This window comes from Onychostoma macrolepis, chromosome 20 (genome assembly GCF_012432095.1).
Source record: "Onychostoma macrolepis isolate SWU-2019 chromosome 20, ASM1243209v1, whole genome shotgun sequence".
NCBI classification, from domain to species: domain Eukaryota; kingdom Metazoa; phylum Chordata; class Actinopteri; order Cypriniformes; family Cyprinidae; genus Onychostoma; species Onychostoma macrolepis.
In genome coordinates, this window is record NC_081174.1 from 15,640,087 (window position 1) to 15,659,033 (window position 18,947).

Below are 18,947 nucleotides of genomic sequence, written 5' to 3' on the forward strand. Positions count from 1 at the left end.
TAAAGTGGATCATAAAGTGTCAGTTGCTGTATTTACATCCAGATGAGAAATGGGTGGGTGAGGGAAGAGAGGATGACACTACAGAGGAAAGATGGAAGGGTGAAAGGGAGCGTAGGTTTTGCCTAAAAGTAACTGGTAGAGGAATTGGTGGCACACAGGTAGTGATATTTAGGTTAAATGTAATAAAGAAATGAGCAAAGATGTCTAGAGGTTTTACCAAATGCTGTCTGTGATACAATTGCATGTGTAAAATAAGTCAAGCTGGTTGCCTGATTTGTTAGTGCTTGTGGTGGTAAGCCATTTGAGATCGAATAAAGCTGGATTTCGAAGTCACCAAAGACTACAAGTGGACTGCCATCCACAGAGAATGAGGACAGCAGCCCATACAGCTATATAAAAGTGCCCAGTTGACCAGGAAGGCGATAAATTATTACAATATGGCGTTTAACAGGAGCTGTTACCATAATAGCATGAAACTCAAAGTAATTTTTATTGCACAGGGAAGAGTGGGTTGAGTATTTACAATTATTAGAAATGAGAAGACAAGTCTCTTCCAAACCTGACGGGAGGTGTGAGAGAAAGGGAAGTTGTTAGAGAGAACAGCAGGGGTTGCGGAGTCTTCTGGACGAATCCAGGTCTCAGTCAAGCCCAAGATACTAAGAGTAGACCGAGTATTCTTGAAAACAATCTTTTACTGAATAAAATATCAGTTAAGCTGGTGTGTGGTGGGCGTTCTGGCGCAATATGGCTGCCGTCACATCATCTAGGTGGATGCTGCACACTGGTGGTGGTTGAGGAGATTCCCTCTTTCATGTAAAGTGCTTTGAGTACCCAGAAAAGCGCTATATAAATGTAACAAATTAATAATTAAAACAATCTTTTATTGTACTATTGAATAAAATATTAGTTAATTATAAAAGAAAGAAAAAATTCATAAGTGAACTGTTTATAAGTGAAGACCAGAAACAGCACAGAGAGTCCCGAGGCATGTTTACCTGTTTGATTTATTTCAAGATGCGACCTTCACCTGTGTATTCCCGTTCCCAACAGCTTAAGAAATCAGACATCTTATTTACAGCACATAGTACAGAAACTTATTATGAACATTGAACTCTAAGAAAAAAAATAAAATAAAATAAAAAATACACCACTTCACTTCTTAAACAAAAAGATTTGCAGAGAACTCACTTGAAGATCTTGAACATCCAAATGTGTCTTTACCCTGCTCAAGATTTTCACGGTACAGTGAGCATTCTTCAAGAACCAGTAATGGTGGGATTGTGCAAAAATGTGGGTTGAGTTGTGCTGGGGGCAACAAAGTAAACAAAGTGTGACATCTAAAAGAATCTCAAACCTAATGTAACAATACGGCTCTGATTTCTCTTAAATGAAGTACAGGGATGTAAAACTAGTGGTAAGAACGAGGAACTGAACTAAAAGGAACCAGAGTGGGTCGACTGCCCTTATCATAATTTCATGATTTCTGCAGCATATTGACAAGATCATTCAGACCAGACCACAATCTGGCCGCTCTTGATTTCATTCATGTTGCAAACACTCACTCACGTTTCTAAACTCCTAATTGCATTAAGCGTGCCATGTGTGAGCTGTCTCGTTGCCGTGAAGCAACAATACAAGTCAAGTAAAATGCAAGCGATTCAACTCTAAGGCATCATGTGAACTAAAAATACATAAATCAAGCTCAGAGAAAGAGCGTCTTTCCCACACTTGCAACAAAAACTATGAAGCGGATCTCTGAAAACCCTGGATAAATTACCATACACAGATAAAGCAAAGAAACACAAGAATACTGAAGTCATGATTAAAATGTTTGTACTCACAATCACATACACTCAAGTCCATTTGTTTCGTTCTCTTAGAGCGATGGTTTTAAAACGGGATGTTAAAGGAAGCGGATTGGCCGCACATACACACAGATCGTCCCTTGTTTGTCCATAAACACAAGGTCGACATGCAAGGCATATGTAAGATACATCCCCCGATTTCAATCGACACATTATAACACTTTTTAGGGCAGACAAATCAAAAAAAGGAAACATCTACAGCACTTTTTTTGCATAAAAAGGGGTTAAAATGAAAGTACACGCAAAGTGAATGCAACGAAATAAAAATCTAAATTTAAAATGATATAATTAGCTTTCGTATGTAACTTTGCTTTCACATTCTCAAGGACCAAGACCTAATCGAGAGGAATGAGGCAACCCCCACAGGGAATTCTGGGATGTTCGAGGAAGGGGAAAAACGTCACATTCCAAAAGACCTCATTTTACATCCTCCTTTTAAACATCTCTATACTTAAAAGCCCTCTTTTGAAAATAAAATGCATTTGCTGGCTCGTTTAGACTTGTAGATCTCTGAAGGACTGCGTGTGTTTATCAGCGGCCAACAGTCTGTGTTTTACACCCACCTGGCTTTAATTGTGGCCCTGCTATTGCATATCCTGTTGGATTCACGGGCACATGCAATGCAGCATGCTTGTGCAGTTGAGCGCAGGGAAATGACCCACGGTCGCTTGAACTGTGGAGGACATTTCATTCGGTTACCATCTTCACAGATTTCATGGGTGCATAGGGGCATGGGCGGCCGGTGTGGGGTGCTTTAACAGGCAGATTTCAAGGGTTTCTGGGCCAAACTATAGATATAAACCACCCCAATGTTTGGATTGGGGAGGATAAGATAACGGGGACTGTGATTATAGAGTCAGTCTAGCGCTGTTTCATAATGAAAGGGGTTCATGAGGTGCCCTGTCTCTTTTGCTGCTGCGCTCGGATCAGCTCCAGTTGCTTTTTGCACTGCTGGTAGTAGGTAGACAGGCTCTTGTTCTCCTCTAGGAGCTTCTTGTGCTCCTGAGCGAGGCGACACGCGTTCTGCTGATCCTTCTCGTCCTGGTCCAGCTCTTCTATCAGCTCATTCCTGTAGAGATGCACATTAGAGAAGACCCTTTTATCTAGTTTATACTGGTATTGTTGTTTTAGTATCTGTAGTACAGGATTCTGCTTTACCACACACACCATTTGACAGTAACTAATACAGTTTGAACAACAACTGTTGCAATAGTGTAATATAAAACAACAGTTTAATTTTACATGATAGCGCTGTATGTATTTTTGAATGTCTACACCTGTTAGCTACTTGCAATGCTTTTAGGCCAAACATAAGTATCTTTATTCAATTGTTTTAGGCTATTTGTATCATCCCCGTTTTCTTTTTTATTTGTTTGGTTGGACTATCCCTTTATTTAAACCGTTTCGGTTCCCACTGAACTCCACTGTATGGTCAAAAATACGAATATGGAAATCAATGGGAACAAAAACTGTTTGGTTACCAACATTCTTCAAAATATATTCTTGTGTGTTCTGCAGAAGAAAGAAATTCATACAGGTTTGGAACGATTTATTTTCAGGAGGAGCAAAATCAAACAACATAAGTAAAAAATGCTTTTCACCATATTTGAAACAAAGATTATATAAACAATTTGATTCAAATTTTAAAATATTTATTTTAGAAATTGAATAAGAATTATTATTAGTAGTAGTATAAATATTTAAATAATTATATGAATTATTTGAATATTTAATAGATTACACATTTAACTTTTTAAAATAACAGTGAAACCTTTCTCATAGTAATTATTGCTGCGATATTAGAATTAGTATCAAAAATTGTGAAATCTCACTTATATATGGAATAATTATTTATATACAATTAAAGTTTATATTTAAAAAAAGCTGTTATATTATCATTTATTTTTAGTAATTTTGTTATGTACATTTGTACATATTTTTGTTACCATTTAGGTTTATTTTTATTTTAGTTGTTTAGTTATTTATTTCCCATTAATAATTTCAGTGCTCAACTCAAACAATCTAATATTTATATTTTAATTATTAAGACGTGTTTAATAGTTTTGGTTAACAATAATAACCAAAAGGACCCAGGTTTATATTGTACAAACTAATAACTAGATTCAGATTCCTCACTTACTTCCTCTGTATGAGAAGAGCGATCTCTGTCTGCACCTTCAGGTACTCCTGTGCCATCTTACAGTGCTGCTCAAACACTGCCATTGATTCTTTGGAGTTTGGACATGGGGCTAGAGGCTGCAAACAAACACAGATTCATTCATCAAATTTCACCGCTTTTGCCTAATTAATCTGAAATGCAAAAGTGACATATTTATACCAGGCATGGCCTGAACTCCAAAAGTATCAAAATGCCTCACTCTCAATTAGCTGCCATGTATTTATAACTGAATTACACCATATAAATAGCATTAAAACTGTAACCCAGACTTGATTCAATTAGAGGGCTGTTTTTACATCTTGGGAATTTTTTCCTGAGAGGAGGGATACCACAGCACCCTGGAAACAAAACCATCCAGACCACAGATATAGACTAAACAGTTTCCATGCATGTGCAGTCATACTTCACAATTAGTGATGCACCAAAATGAAAATTCCTGTCTGAAAATCAAATTGTGAATTCTGGACAGACTGGGCTGAAAACTGTAACAGAAAATGCTACATTTAAATGTGTAGTATTTCAGAATTTTACATTTTAGTCTATTTTTCGGTGGCCAAAATCATACCAGATTCTGAATATTATATCGTTCACAGCTACAATTTTCTCTCTGATACCTCAACCTAGAAGTGTGTACCTGTAACTGATGGTCCAGGGTCAGGTAGGCCATGGGGATGGAGTTATCTGAGCCATTGGTGTCTACAAGAATGAGGAAACATCAGAAAACCATGAATCGAGGACAGAAGATCTGATTTATTCCATCTGGTTATTTATAATATTTGGACCTGAAGTGGATCTGAAGCAGCCTCCTACGCAACATAAGTGTTTTTTAGTTTGTTGTGTAATGCTGATAGTAAACTCTGGTAATCTACAGAAAGAGAGTGAGAGTTCAGCAGAGTCTCATCTCAGTCCAGGACTGTGACTGTCAGACAGAAAAGAGTCTTAAATCATTGATAACGCTTACGTAACATCTGCCGCTCTGTCTGAGCCGTTTACTGTCACTGATACTGATTTACACACAAACACACCGAGGACGTGAACTTTGAGGTCACACTGAGGGAACATAAGCAGTGTGATCCGAAATATCTTTACAAAATGTCACAATCTGCAATGATGTAATTTCAAACGTACAGAAAGCTGCCATATAATAATGCACCAACTATAACCCCAGCTGGTAACCAGTTATTAAGCATTTATACAATCCATTTTTAAATGTAGATGCGTGTGTGTCTGTGAGTGTTTGATGCTTAGGAGGAAAACTGTAGACTCTACCTGTCCTGTCTGGCGTAATCATCCTCACACTGGGACTGGATGATCTGCTGTTGTTCCTACTATCCTGTAATTGGTCAAACAATATGTCAGCTATATATAAAAAAAAGGTACAATTTTAATATTGACAATAAAATATTGTAGATTCCAAAGGCTTTTGAAAAACACTGCAGGAAGATGCTACGGATCCTTTCATAAAAGATTCTTATCAAAGCATGCATATGATGGTCACCTTAAGGAAGCAATATTGCTATTTACAATCATGCGATCATGTGTGCAACACCCTTACAATTCATTTTAAAAACCTAAGGTCTACTACTGAGGGCCTTACCTGGAATTTTAATTCTTTTCACACACTCAGAGAGGAAATTATAACTTACATTAATATTTCTTGGTATTCAGCTTTGCCATCACAGCAATAAATGGCATTTTAAAATACATTAAACTAGAAAACAGTTATTTTAAATTGTACAAATATTTCACAATATTACTGTTTTTACTGTAATATTTTACAAAATAACGTTTTTGATTAAATAAATACAGCCTTGCTGAGATAAAAACATTTTTAAAAGCCTTAAAATGTATTATCGTCAGTGTATTATTACTAGTACAAAGTTGTTTACAAATGAATGGAATTTACCCATCTAGAAAAAAAAAAGTACATGAAAATGCAGTACTTAAATTAAAAAATAAATAAATTAAAATCAAGAAATGAAAGAAACTCAATCAACTGCCTAAAGTTTGGATGAACTCTACTGTTTTCCCAAGAGCACTGAGGACAAGTGTGAAGGAAGAGAGCTAGATGATGTTAGGATTTGACCGTTCAAAAGCCCCCTGGGGAAATTCTAGACCCTCAACTCCTCCGTCTTCTCTTACAAAGCAGATCTCACATTCTTTCTTTTTTATTTGATAAACTATTGTGTCCTCCCAGTGCATAATCAGGTGTGAGTGTGTTTATTTCACAGAAGACATGGAACAGCGTTTAGTTACCTGGCTGCAAAAACGCTATTGTAAAGATTGTTTGTCGCATCTAAACTCTTCCCAGTTCCTTAAACATTGCACCACTGAAAGTGTAAAACTGAAGCATCCTACCTGACTGGAGTCCGTACCAATGGCAGGAAGGTCCTGCACTGAACTGCGTCTATGAGGCTCACAGGTTGCTGGAAAAAGAGACGAAAGAAAGAGAAGGGAAAGAAAAGAGGAATCTGATAAGTTTTATTTGTAGTGCATGAGCCCTCGCCCCGGGGCTGGAGCAAGAGGGATGTGACACTCAGACAGCTGCACTGATTAAATCCCCAACTCACTACCATGACAGCATCTCCTCTAACGTGGTCTTCACGTGACCAACCCCTCACAAGGCCATCCCAGCAAAACACACACAAACACACACACACCTTACCCCAAAATCAGTAGACCACACCTACAGAATCACACGGGCAGTTTGGCCTGCACTGATTGGACAGCTCCTATCATAGAGTGATGACCGTTTTGTTTTTTTTTGGTTTGGAAGTTAATGAGTTTGTATTTATAGAACATGAAGCAGCAATGATGATAGGAGCTGTACTCTCAATCATGACTATTAGAAGATTACACAAGTTTACTAAAGCCTATAAACAAACACAAACAAATCTTGTTGTAGGCAAACTATAATTTGAGCATCTAGAATAGTACCAGCAGAAATGAAATACAACCATTAACGATGGACTGTGACTTACTAAATATGATTTACAGAAAAATACATGATGCAAATGTTTAGGAGGAATATTCCAGGTTAAATACAACTGAAGCTCTACAAACATCTGTGGCAGGTTGACTAATTAAAAGTAAATAAATTCATCCTGCAGTGTAAGGAAACAATGAAGTAAATAAAATTTAAAATAGAAACCATTCACGGTTTTAAAAGTTTAACTATAGTATTACAAGTTGGCATAAGACAGGTGTGACAGTCGTTTACTAACCTGATCTATGCAAAGTTGCATCCAACCTTTCAACTAAAGTCATGCCAACCTTAAAAAAGTAAACCCTTTTATTTTCAGTTTATATTCTCCCAATGATACAATGAGGGAATGTGATTTAACTATTTGTAAAGCAAAATTGTTGTAAAGCAAATGTGTTGGTAACCATCTAGAAAACTAGCCCTACCTCAAAAGGATAATGCAGACAACTATACAGAACATTTCTTAACTCCTATATATATATATAAAAAAAAAAAAAAAAAAATATATATATATATATATATATATATATATATATATACACACACATATAAAATGTGTGTTATATTTATATGTAAGGGATGTGCATCTCCATAACTTGAGGCCGATGTGACACACATCGCGACGCATAGCCAACGATACATTAAAGATGCAAATGAAGCAGCTACCAATGAGATGTGATACGATTCACTCCTATTACGATGCAGAGCGATCCTATTTGATTTGATTCAATGGAAAAAAATATGATGCTATGCAATTCAATAGGGCACAGACAGCTCAATTTTATTTCTTTGGTGTAGACAGACTTAGCAGAATTATAATTATAGAATCATAAATTAACTTAAATGCCTTCTGACTTCTAATGCCTCGGTCTCTGTAGTGTTGTGATACGTCATATTCATATAGCAGCAGTGGTGAGAGAAGGCGCTTGAGAAACAGTTTAGAGAGGAGAATTCAATCTACATATAAAATATTGATCACAAATTATTGGTCACTTTTTAAATAATAACAGTATAGCACATCCACTAATAATTATATATAAATAAACCATTGTTACTAATGCAAATATGTTAGAAACGATGCACCGTGATACAAATGCCAACTTCTATCTGATGCACACTTTTTTTTAAAAATTGATATATATCTTTATATATAATTAAGCCAATTAAAACAATAACTTAAAAAAATACTAAAAAGGCTGCCAGGTTCTGCATGGCATGGCTTATAAGATTATCAATTTAAATGCATTTTAAAACATGAAAGACGAGTCAAAATGATTGTCTGTATTCATCAGCTGTATGTCAGACCTACAGATATACTGCTGATAGACCCTAATTTGCATTTAACCAGTAATATTGCTTTAATATAGATGTAATCTCTCTTAAGCAATGATATCAGCCCATTGAAGAACTCAATTAAAAAATAAAAATAAAATATTCACAACAAAAATGGCAGAAAAAAAAAAAAAAAACTATAATGAATATGCCCTTAACACTCTTTTATTATTAATAATGATTGTCACTGATGAGGTCAATTCCATGTCAAAATGATTATGAGAATAACAAAAAATGATTGACAGGTCTTGCATGCAGGATGGATACAATTCTGATGCAAATCAGATTTTCTCATTGTTATACCAAATTAATAACCTCTTCATCATGCAACTCCTTTTCCCCTACTCTGCAATCCTTCAATGTCCCATTTTCCTTCAGCTTTATTAGGGATGATTAAGATAATAATAGCGATGACCCTCAATGTGAAGGAGATTTATCACAACCACATCCACCGAATTAATGAACGAGTTAATGAACGTGTGTATGGAGAAGGGAAGAACAAAAAGCAGAGCATTTGGTGATATCCTTTCTGCAGGCGAGACAAGGGCGAGCTAGTGTATGACCACTGAGAGAGAGAGAGACACACAAACACTGGCTGATCCCTTCACCTGCTACAAAGCCAAACAGGAAGACTGAGGCAGCCAATCAATCCACACCCCCATCTCATTCACCACACATGCTGATCAAGTGAATCACTTTAAATCACTGCTTATGGGATTTTCTTGATTTAAAAAAAAAAACAAAAAACAAAAATTGAATTAACAAGGTGCCTCTTGTGGTAAGAGAAGAGGCAGAAGCAGTCATGAGGATGGGGTGTGAAAACCATTGCCCGCAGTTCACTACAATCAAAAAGAGCAAAGAGAGAGAGAGAAAGAAGAGATTGGAATGGTTGTTACTCCAAGTGACACTATACGCCATCAAATCTGACACAAAAAACACTTGTTGGAAAGATTAGCTGAAAATATTTGCTGGATATAAGATCAATATACAAAATGTAAGCGATTGCTTTTGGATTTAAATACAAAAGACACAAAGAATCAAACACTAATCTAATAATCATTTAGAGCAGGGGTGATGAAACCGTTTTGACTCAGTCATTTTTAATTGATCATCACTGCATTATTTCCCAGCATGCACAAATCAAGCCAATTAGTTCTGTATTATTTATGCCACACTTTCTGACTAATGAATTTCTAGTCATTTGTGATGACTGCATACAGATTTAAAATTTAGGATAAAATTTAATCCAAACCCTAATCTTAACACCAACCACACAGTAAGTACATGTAGTTAATTAATATTACTCAGTACTTAAATGTATAATTACACTGTAACAAGAACACCTTAAAATAAAGCGTAACCTTAAATTGTTTGAAATAATTAAGTAGCAAATGGTACTGCACAATCCACAGGATAGCAAACTTTTTTCAGTAGATCAACTGGAGTATACGGCTTCAATACGGTTTAAACTAACCATAAGGTTATGACCCCGATCAAGAGTTTCTACCACAGTAGTAATTACACATCACTGCGACATGCATCTCCATAACACAAATGTATGTGTATGCAAGTGTCTGGATAATGATCATACGTTAATGTTCTTTTTCTACTTTTTTTCCATTAAGTCAGAGTAACGGGGGATATGAGACATTCTGGAGTAACAACCAATGCGTGCTTGTGCGTCACAGTGACTCCCTTCTCTGATCAGAAGTTGTTTGATGGGAGCGCCTGGACTCCCGGTACCTGTGACGATGATCTTGGGAATGTCCAGAATGGTGCCATGTGATGCCGTTTTACGGTGACCTCGCTTAAATTGTGGACGTGCTGCAAAAACACACATACAGACACGCGCATGTAGCGACAAACACAGGCATGCAGACAATGTTGTGTACTGAGACAGAGAAAGGGTGATGCAGACAGCAAGGCAGACTGGGTAAGGGATGTCGCTCCATTCTTCAGCTGCATTAGAACATACATGCAACACACATACAAACACGTACACAAAGCATACATCCGTGCAGAGGCGGGAAGCCTGCTGGAACGAGTGACTGCAGAAGGACAGATCAAAAGAGGAATGGAGATGCCATGCAGCTCTTTGTGTCTGATGTGTGTTTGGGCGCACTGGCTGAGATCAGCGGTACACTGGGTACTAGTGTATGCACTATTCAGCCAGTGCAAATACAGAAAAGTGAGGTCAATGTCTATAAAAGGGACACTGTTAGTGGTGTGTGTTCTTTGTTAACATGTCAACCTGAGGACAAAACTGATAACAGGAATAGAAAGGTGTGGAGTTAATGTCAATATATAAATATTTGTGTCTACTGCAAAAGAGAAAAAACTCCACATTAATAAATCAATGGTAAATAAAACTGACTTGTATGTATGAATGTAGAAATGTCATTGGTCTCTTAATGAATTTCTGGCAAGGAATGAAGCTTTAGCACTGAGGAGGAAAATGTTACCTGTGGGAGCAAAGGGCAATCTGTGCTCCAGTTCGGAGAGATCGGTGCTCATTCGTTTGCTGTCGGAGGAAGCCAGACAATGTGGTCTGCCGGAAAGACTCTCTACACTGCCCCCTCTGGAGAGAGGGTGACCAGGCCTTAACGGGTCGCCCTGAAACATACACAAATACCGATTCAACTTCTGAGCTTTCTTAGCGGACACTGTCTTTGTGTGGTTATGTAGACTATCGATGTGCTACCTTTGGTTTATATGGGAACTTGATGGTGTCGTTGCTGCCAGGGGAGTTGGTGTGCTCCATGTTCATATCGTTCTTGTTGCTGGTACACGTGTAGTCTATATATGAGCCTGGATTAGAGAGATATGTTATTTAAATTTACAAACTTTAAGTTGGACTTCTGTACCCTTCTAAAATTATCCAAAACAACAACAAACCTATATACAGTACCCTGTGATTAAAAAGGTTTTGGGGCAGTAAGATTTTAAAATTTTGTTGTAAGGCTTTATTTGATCAAAAATATAGTAAAAAATATTGTGAAATGTGACCCTGGACCACAAAACCAGTCATAAGCAGCATGGGTATATTTGTAGCAATAGCCAGCAATACACTGTATGGGTCAAAATTATTTATTTTTCTTTTATGCCAAAATTCATTAGGATATTAAGTAAAGATCATGTCCCATAAAGATATTTGGTAAATTTCCTACCATAAATATATCAAAACTTAACTTTTGATTAGGAATATGCATTGCTAAGAACTTCATTTGGACAACTTTAAAGGCAGAATTTCAAATTGTTTCATCTCGTCCAAATACTGCCCTGTTCTACCAAACCATACATCACTGGAAAGCTTATTTATTCGGTGGACGATTTAAAATTTTTTTACCCTTATGACTGGTTTTGTGGTCCAGGGTCACAAATACTATTACAATTTAAAATAACTTTTCTATTTGAATATATTTTAGACTTTATTTCAGCAGCCATTACTCTAGTCTTTAGTGTCACATTGACCTTCAGAAATCATTCTAATATGCTAATTTGGTGCTCTAGAAAAGATTTCCTAACACATTTGAGTTGTGCTACTCAATAGAGAACAGTTGTGCTCCTTAATATTTTTGTGAAAACTATGTTTTTCAGGGTTCTTTGAATGTAACACAAAATAACAGCATTTATTTGAAATAAAAATCATTTATAACAATGTAAAACCTTTTACTGTTCCTTTTGATCAGTTTATTGCATTCTGGCTGAATAAATTCAATAATGGTCTATTAAAAATAAACAATTTACTGACCTCAAACTTTTGGTAGTGTAACAGTCTGGAAGAATTTAGTCAAAGCATCTAAACCATTTGTTTTCTCACCCACACCATCCAAAAATGATTTGAACAAAATAAAATGAAATGGCCATAAACAAGTATTTATTATTCAAACCTATTATGTTATTCTGTACCTGTGCTGGCTGCAGAGTTACTCTGGCCTTCATCTGAATACTGATAAGGGTACTGAAGAGGCTCTTCTGATCCTGGGAAATACTAGAGGGGGGGGGAGAGAGGGATTAGACTGAAGAGGCTGAATAAGATGCAGAATAGACAGTCAGGAACACTGGGATGATTTGCCAGGCATGCTGGCGGTGCAGCGTTACCCTCATAAGGTGGCTCATAATCTTCACTATCTCCTCCATGGAAGGCCGCTGCGATGGGTCTTTGGACCAGCAACGAGTCATCAGACTCTCTATAGGCTTCGGTAGGTTCTTAATGAGAGGTGGACGCGTGCCTACAGAAAGAAAGATGATTGAAGCTTCTAATCTTGAACCAAAAGACAAAGAGTCTCAAATGGGGCAAATGTAAAACTTACCACGGTGCACAGCCCACATGATGCGGAAAGCAGGGCCACCGATTTCATCAAAGGGCTTCCGGCGTGTGATCACCTCCCAGAGAATAATACCCCAACTGAACACGTCACACTTCTCACTGTAGTTACTGCCTGCAGCACAATCATACAGAGAGTAATTACCTTCACATGTTCATAATTTCCTGATTTAGGTCCACATTTTAGATAAGCCTTTATTCTGAAAAAAATATTTATATGCTTCAAAGCTATTGGGTATTTCTGTGATTACACAAAAAAGTTTTTTTTTTAAATGTTTCATGTTAAAGAGAATTATTATTGTATTATTAACATATACCATTTTTTATAATGCATAAAGGATTATTGACATGGATGAGTACAGCAAGTTATTTGTCACTACTGTACAAAGGTTTAAGGTCAGTAAGATTTTTTTTTTTGAAAGAAATTAACACTTAAATTCAGTAAGGATGCATTACATGGATCAAAACTGACATTTTGATTTCTAATAAATGCTGTTCGATCAAATAAAACGTAGTCTTGTTGAGCACAAGATGAACAATGAAATTTCCTTACATTTAATTTGAACAATTATAGATGTTGAACAGTAAATTATAGAACTAAATGAACTACTTTCAAGGGGTCTGGCTCCTTTGGCAAGTAATTAATTATTCTATGGTCTGGTTGACATTTGCATCAAGCTGCCCCAAATAATATTGATTCAAATGGTACCATAGAACAAAGAATGAAAGCTATTTCCCATAAGCTCATTTTCTGCCATCCTGGGTGGGGGAGCCTTTATCTTGTCGGCCCTTTTTAAACAGATGAGCTAATTTCCTCTCATGCTGCCCTGGAGAGCCTTAATTGCTGCTCTTATTATTCTTAAATTACAGCGCCTCGCACTAGTATGTCTTTAGCTGCCTTGCTCGGGTCTTCTGATAATACTGTTGTCAGTGCGGCAAATGAGCAGTGCAGCGTCTCCTCTGCTGGCATTGCTAGTGGAGTAATAACATGGGATTTCTGCTCCTCCCCAAACAAACAAGATAACAGCCTGCTCCTAATTGATGTTTCCTCCGACCCCCCTGACAGCCGAGTGCCCCTGAACGTGTTTGGTAAAATTGAAACCCATTACCGGTTGATTGCGAAAGCATGCATTAAATTATAATGGTTTCATCCATCATCTAGACCAGGAACGTCCACCAACTCTGGTTTTGGGGAAATATTTGTATGAGTGATAGCGAAGACTGAAATGGCCTATGAGAAGTCAATTAATGAGAAACAGGAAAAAAGTGAGAAGAAGAACAAGTAAGTTTTGCCATTAAAATCATCTGAGAAAAAAAAATCAAAATAAAAAACAGCCCATTTATAAGCCAATGGCTGTGCAAAACTGAACAAAAGTTTTTAGATAGTTCCTGGATCTTGCCTTCAAACACCTCTGGGGCCATCCAGGCTGCGCTTCCCTTGTTATTAGTCATGTGTGTCTGGATGTCACATGCTGTCCCGAAGTCACAGATCTTCAGCACAGTACCTCCAGCAACCAGGAGCAGACTAGGAGCAAAAAATATACAAAAGACATAAACAAAGATATCTCCAGGAAGAAGAAAAACATGTAGCAAACTCACAGACAGCATTTTTAGGCATCATGGGAATACTATGGCAAAAGTGGTCTCAGATTAATTCACCAAATTATGACAAATTCTGCAACTTTTTTTTTTTTTTTTTTTTTGCTTAGTCTATTCAGTTGTTTGCATTCCCATTCATACTAACATCTTTATTTTCTGGCATTGTTAATATTGTTGGCTTTTATATTATACATTTCTTGCAATTCCCCTAATTTGTAAGTTGCTTTGGAGAATTCATTATCATTAACAGAATTCATTTTTTTTGTTGGGTTGATTATGAAAGAAACCTCTTTTAAAAGATGCCCACCACAGCTGAATTTATTTGATCAAAAACACAGTAAAAACAGTAATTCTGTGAATTATTAATACAACTTAAAATAACTATTTTATATTTGAACATATACTTAAAATGTATATATTTGTAATTCATTTCTGTGTTGTTCCTGTGATTTTCAGCAGATATTACTCCAATCATCAGCATCACGTGATCCTTCAGAAACCTTCTATTATGCTGATTTGTTTAAGAAACATTTCTTATCTCAGTTGACCAGAAAGTAAAAAAATAAATAAAAAATTGTTCTCACCCCAAGCTTTCCAGCATGAGAACAAAGATTATCCACATCTTTTTAAAAATATACTTCTACAACTGCTACAATATTTTGAGTAGAAATGGAGGTATACAGATGGCAGTTAACAAGTCACCAACTGCGCTTTAGTCCTATTAAACGCAGTTTAAGCACTTCTGAACGGTTCATGGGGGTTTGATGCCAGCTTTAGTGAGCTGTAATATATCAAATGTTAGTAATAACCCAGTTCTTCCCAAGAACTTCATTCTCAGTGTCTGGGAGAGAAGCCAGCTGACCATTTCCATGGTGTGCTGCCAGGGCTTTTTACAAACAGAGCCTCATAAATAACCAGCCCTGGCCTGGACAACACCATTCGCTGCCACGATGTAAGTGATGCAGCGTAAGACTCCAGAACATACACCCTCTGACACCTGGACCGGACAGCATTTATGATTAATGGCAGCCCTGAATGATCCAGTAATGTTTCCATCACAGTCAAAAAACACATCGACACATGTAGAGTGAAAACAAACGGTCTATTTACACCTGGTATTAATCTCAGGGGATTTGATCACAAGTGGTCAGGCAATACTAAATGTAATTGGGTGCGTTTAAGACCCTTGAATAATAGCAAAAACAAATCTTTATGGACCTGGAAACCTTAGACAACAATAACTAACTGTAACAAGCATACAGGTGAGGAGAAAAAGGAATTTTCAATGTTTTCCAGTGACATGACGCAAGACAGTGTAATGAGAGAGAAATGATGGAGGTGCATACTTGGGAGGTTTGAGATCCCTGTGAATGAGAGCTTTTGGTTTCATGCCGTGGAGATACGAGACCCCCTGAGAACACTGCAGGCACCAGCTCATCGCATGAGATGCAGTGTAGTGAGGAAGGGGCTCTGCACCGTGCAGCACTGTCAACACAGAATAGCCATAAACACAAGCACACATACACGCTAAAACATTCACTCACTCAGTTGTGGAACAGCCTCATGAGCTTGGACACTGAGAAGAACTTACTATAGTCCCGAGGTTAGGGAGCAATTTCTAACCGACTATTTTTGAAATATTTAAGTAAAGGACATTTAAAACTGTACCATGAAAAATACTGCATAACAGAATCTCTTGTGATTCTTTGAGCATGTATGCAAATTTGTATATAAACGCCAAAGAGTATTTTGCACATCAAAGTACAAAATTGGATGCAAAGTTTTTAAGTGACAATTTTAATTTATTTAGTCCCTTTATGTACCTTTATAAAGGCAAACCTAATATGGCAGCCAAAAAATAAGCATACTTTTTAATAAGCCAAAAAGTGTTTGCCAAGACCCCCTCCCTAGTGGGACCCTGATTTAAAACCATACTCTACCATTCATGAGTTTGGGTTCGGGTCTTTCTTTTGAAAGAAGTCTCTTATGCTCACCAAAGCTGCATTTATTCAAAATACAGTAAAAACTGAAATATTGTGAAATGTTATTACAATTTAAAATAACTTTTTTATTCTATTCTATTTTAAAATGTATTTTATTTCTGCCATGACAAGACTGCATTTTCAGCAGTAATATGCTGATTTGGAGCTTATTATTATACATTTCTTATTATTATCAATGTTGACAACAGTTGTGTTGCTTAATATGTTTGCAGAGAATGTTATACAATGTTTTACAGATTCTTTGATGAATATAAATTTCAAAGTAACAGCATTTATTCATGATAAATTTTTTACTATTAATTTATTTTTTATAATGTCTTTACTATCACTTTTAATCAATTTAATCCATAAACATTTAAAAAATATATTATTAACTCCAAACTTTTGAATGGTAGAGTACTTATATTGACAAACATTGTGTCTTTTTTTTCTGTTGATTCACAAAGGATTTTAGATATTTGCTACCACTCTAGATGATTTTGATATAAATAATTCTGTGCACGTTTTCAAAAGATCATATAAAGCTACTGTGTGAATAAAATGTTGCAAATAATTTACTAAAAACTTACCATTATACAATGAACCCCCCTCTGCGTATTCCATCACCAGACATACCTGCAGTAAAAGATCAGCAACCTAATTTCAAGTTTCTTTTCACAAGAACAAAAAAATTATATATAAATTGTTTGACTATAGCAAACACTTCAACATCAAGCTTCATGGTCTCGCAATCAAAATCTACTAAATCACAACATGTTGTAGAGACTTACGGGGTTACTGCAGGAACCATACAGCTTCACAATGTTGGGATGATTTACACGGGACAACTGGCGAAGCTGGAGAAGAGAGAATACAGAAGACTCAATCAATTGCTTTTTTGAAATAAAATAGACCAAATGTCTGTTTATGCACAATTTATTGTTTCTGACTACAGTCACTAATGTGAACAAGTGAAACAGAATACGATAGTACCTCAACAATGAAGGCATTTCTCTCCGATTCACTCTCTATTGTCTTGATGGCCACATCTCTACCTTTCCACTTGGCCTTGCACACAACACCAAATGCTCCTCTGCCCACCACCTACACAACACACATGTAAGAGAACTTTACACTGAATGAAAGCGCACATCACAGCAGTGCAAAACATTTCTAAACAAAGAGTCCATAGGAAAACATAACACAGAATAACACCTAGAACAGTGTAAATGTGTTTCATAAAACAAACTGCAAAGACATAATTCAACAGAACACAAGTATTAGTACTTCAAACACAGTGTGCCTTAACAAAAACTATGAAAAACATAACAAATGAAGTTAAAAATTAGGTTATGTGTACTGATATACAATGTCAAATGTCCCACTGAAAGTATTAACGTTAGCTATCGAGGGAACGTTTGCAGGACATGTCCACGCTCCTGTCAGTGTTTATTAACTTTATCACCTGCTTATCACACCACTCACCTCTTCCACCTCAATATCAGCATAGTCTATCTCCTCAAACGGGTACACGGGTGGTGTTTCCAGCATTTCGGCGGAGAACATAGACATCGCTAGCTCGTTAGCCAGCTAATCATTAATACACAAACAACAGACTTTATAGTCCTAAAACTCTTCAGACTTCACAACCGAACGCTTTCAGAATAAAAACGGAAGCTGGAGAGCCTCTTCCCTCGACACGGTCTGCATTACACAGATATACGTGTATGATAAGTCACTTTAAAAACTTGTTTAGCGGCTAACGAGCTAACCTGTCAATCTAATCCGTTAGCCAGGCGGCTAAGAGGCTCCGAACCAGATTAAAGTATGTCAGACATGCCAAACGACGGAAAATTGTTGTCATTCAGAAGGGGGGAATACGCCCTAGGGTCTCTGTGAAGTACACTTAAGGGTATCCCATCGACATAAAAGCGCCGGCTGTTGCGTGTTAGCGCTAGGCCGCTTGTTGGCTCGCGCTGGTGCGGTCGATGGATCTCTCCTCCGCGCAGCGCTCACTCCACACCGCCGCTGCCTCTCCGCACATCGGCCTTTCTGTGTACCCGATGATCCCGCTCGATAAAATCTGCTTTTACGTGTCCCGTTAACCAGGACAAACCATCCGAGCCATCGGACGCGGGACTAGAACTTTACAGCTCTCGCCTCCATGGGCTCGTTTGTTTTTCTTGTTTTCTGCGGGGGTTGTTTAGGCTCCAGGAAGTGTGCGCTCTCTTGTATTGTGCCCCCTCTAGTCCTTGCCAACTGAAACGTCTCCAAGACTGGAGTCGAGCAAGGCCTGCCAAAATCATTTCCAGTCGTTATAACAGGGGATTCGTCATGTTATAATATTTATTTGGAGGTGTGTTTCTAATGAGAAGACAAAAATGGATCAATTACATTACTGAGTAGCATCTTTACTGCACCAGGTAACACCATGCACGGAGGCCTGCAAAAATTTTCTTATTTAAGCAATACATATCTTACATAGAACTTATTGAGTATTGGGACAAAACAGGAATATATATATATATATATATATTTATTAATCTGTGCAATATTCACCTTTGTAGAATTTACTTACATGAAGGAATACATTTCCAAACTGATTTTCAACTCTGTTGTCACCACAGCACATTAGGTAATATCTTAAAACGATGGGAATTATCAAAAATAATGTTACACA

At 37.1% G+C, this 18,947-nt stretch overlaps 1 protein-coding gene across 2 annotated transcripts; it reads right to left on the reverse strand.

Annotated features, from left to right (window-relative positions):
• Window positions 1–985: 985 nt before the first annotated feature.
• Window positions 986–18,500, reverse strand: map3k7 (mitogen-activated protein kinase kinase kinase 7). 2 transcript variants are annotated; one of them, XM_058755654.1, is made up of 17 exons: window positions 17,753–18,500; window positions 17,261–17,371; window positions 17,059–17,124; window positions 16,858–16,903; window positions 15,632–15,770; window positions 14,087–14,211; window positions 12,673–12,801; window positions 12,461–12,591; window positions 12,269–12,350; window positions 11,061–11,167; window positions 10,822–10,972; window positions 10,103–10,183; window positions 6,403–6,470; window positions 5,314–5,377; window positions 4,679–4,740; window positions 4,006–4,121; window positions 986–2,934 (listed from the first exon to the last, which is right to left on the reverse strand). In XM_058755654.1, exons 1-17 carry the CDS (start codon window positions 17,837–17,839, stop codon window positions 2,754–2,756), a joined length of 1,746 nt encoding a protein of 581 aa, XP_058611637.1. In that variant the 5' UTR covers window positions 17,840–18,500; the 3' UTR covers window positions 986–2,753. The 2 variants fall into 2 exon arrangements, with proteins under 2 accessions (XP_058611637.1, XP_058611638.1); XM_058755655.1 differs by lacking the exon at window positions 10,103–10,183 and having other exon boundaries at window positions 17,753–18,497.
• Window positions 18,501–18,947: the final 447 nt, after the last annotated feature.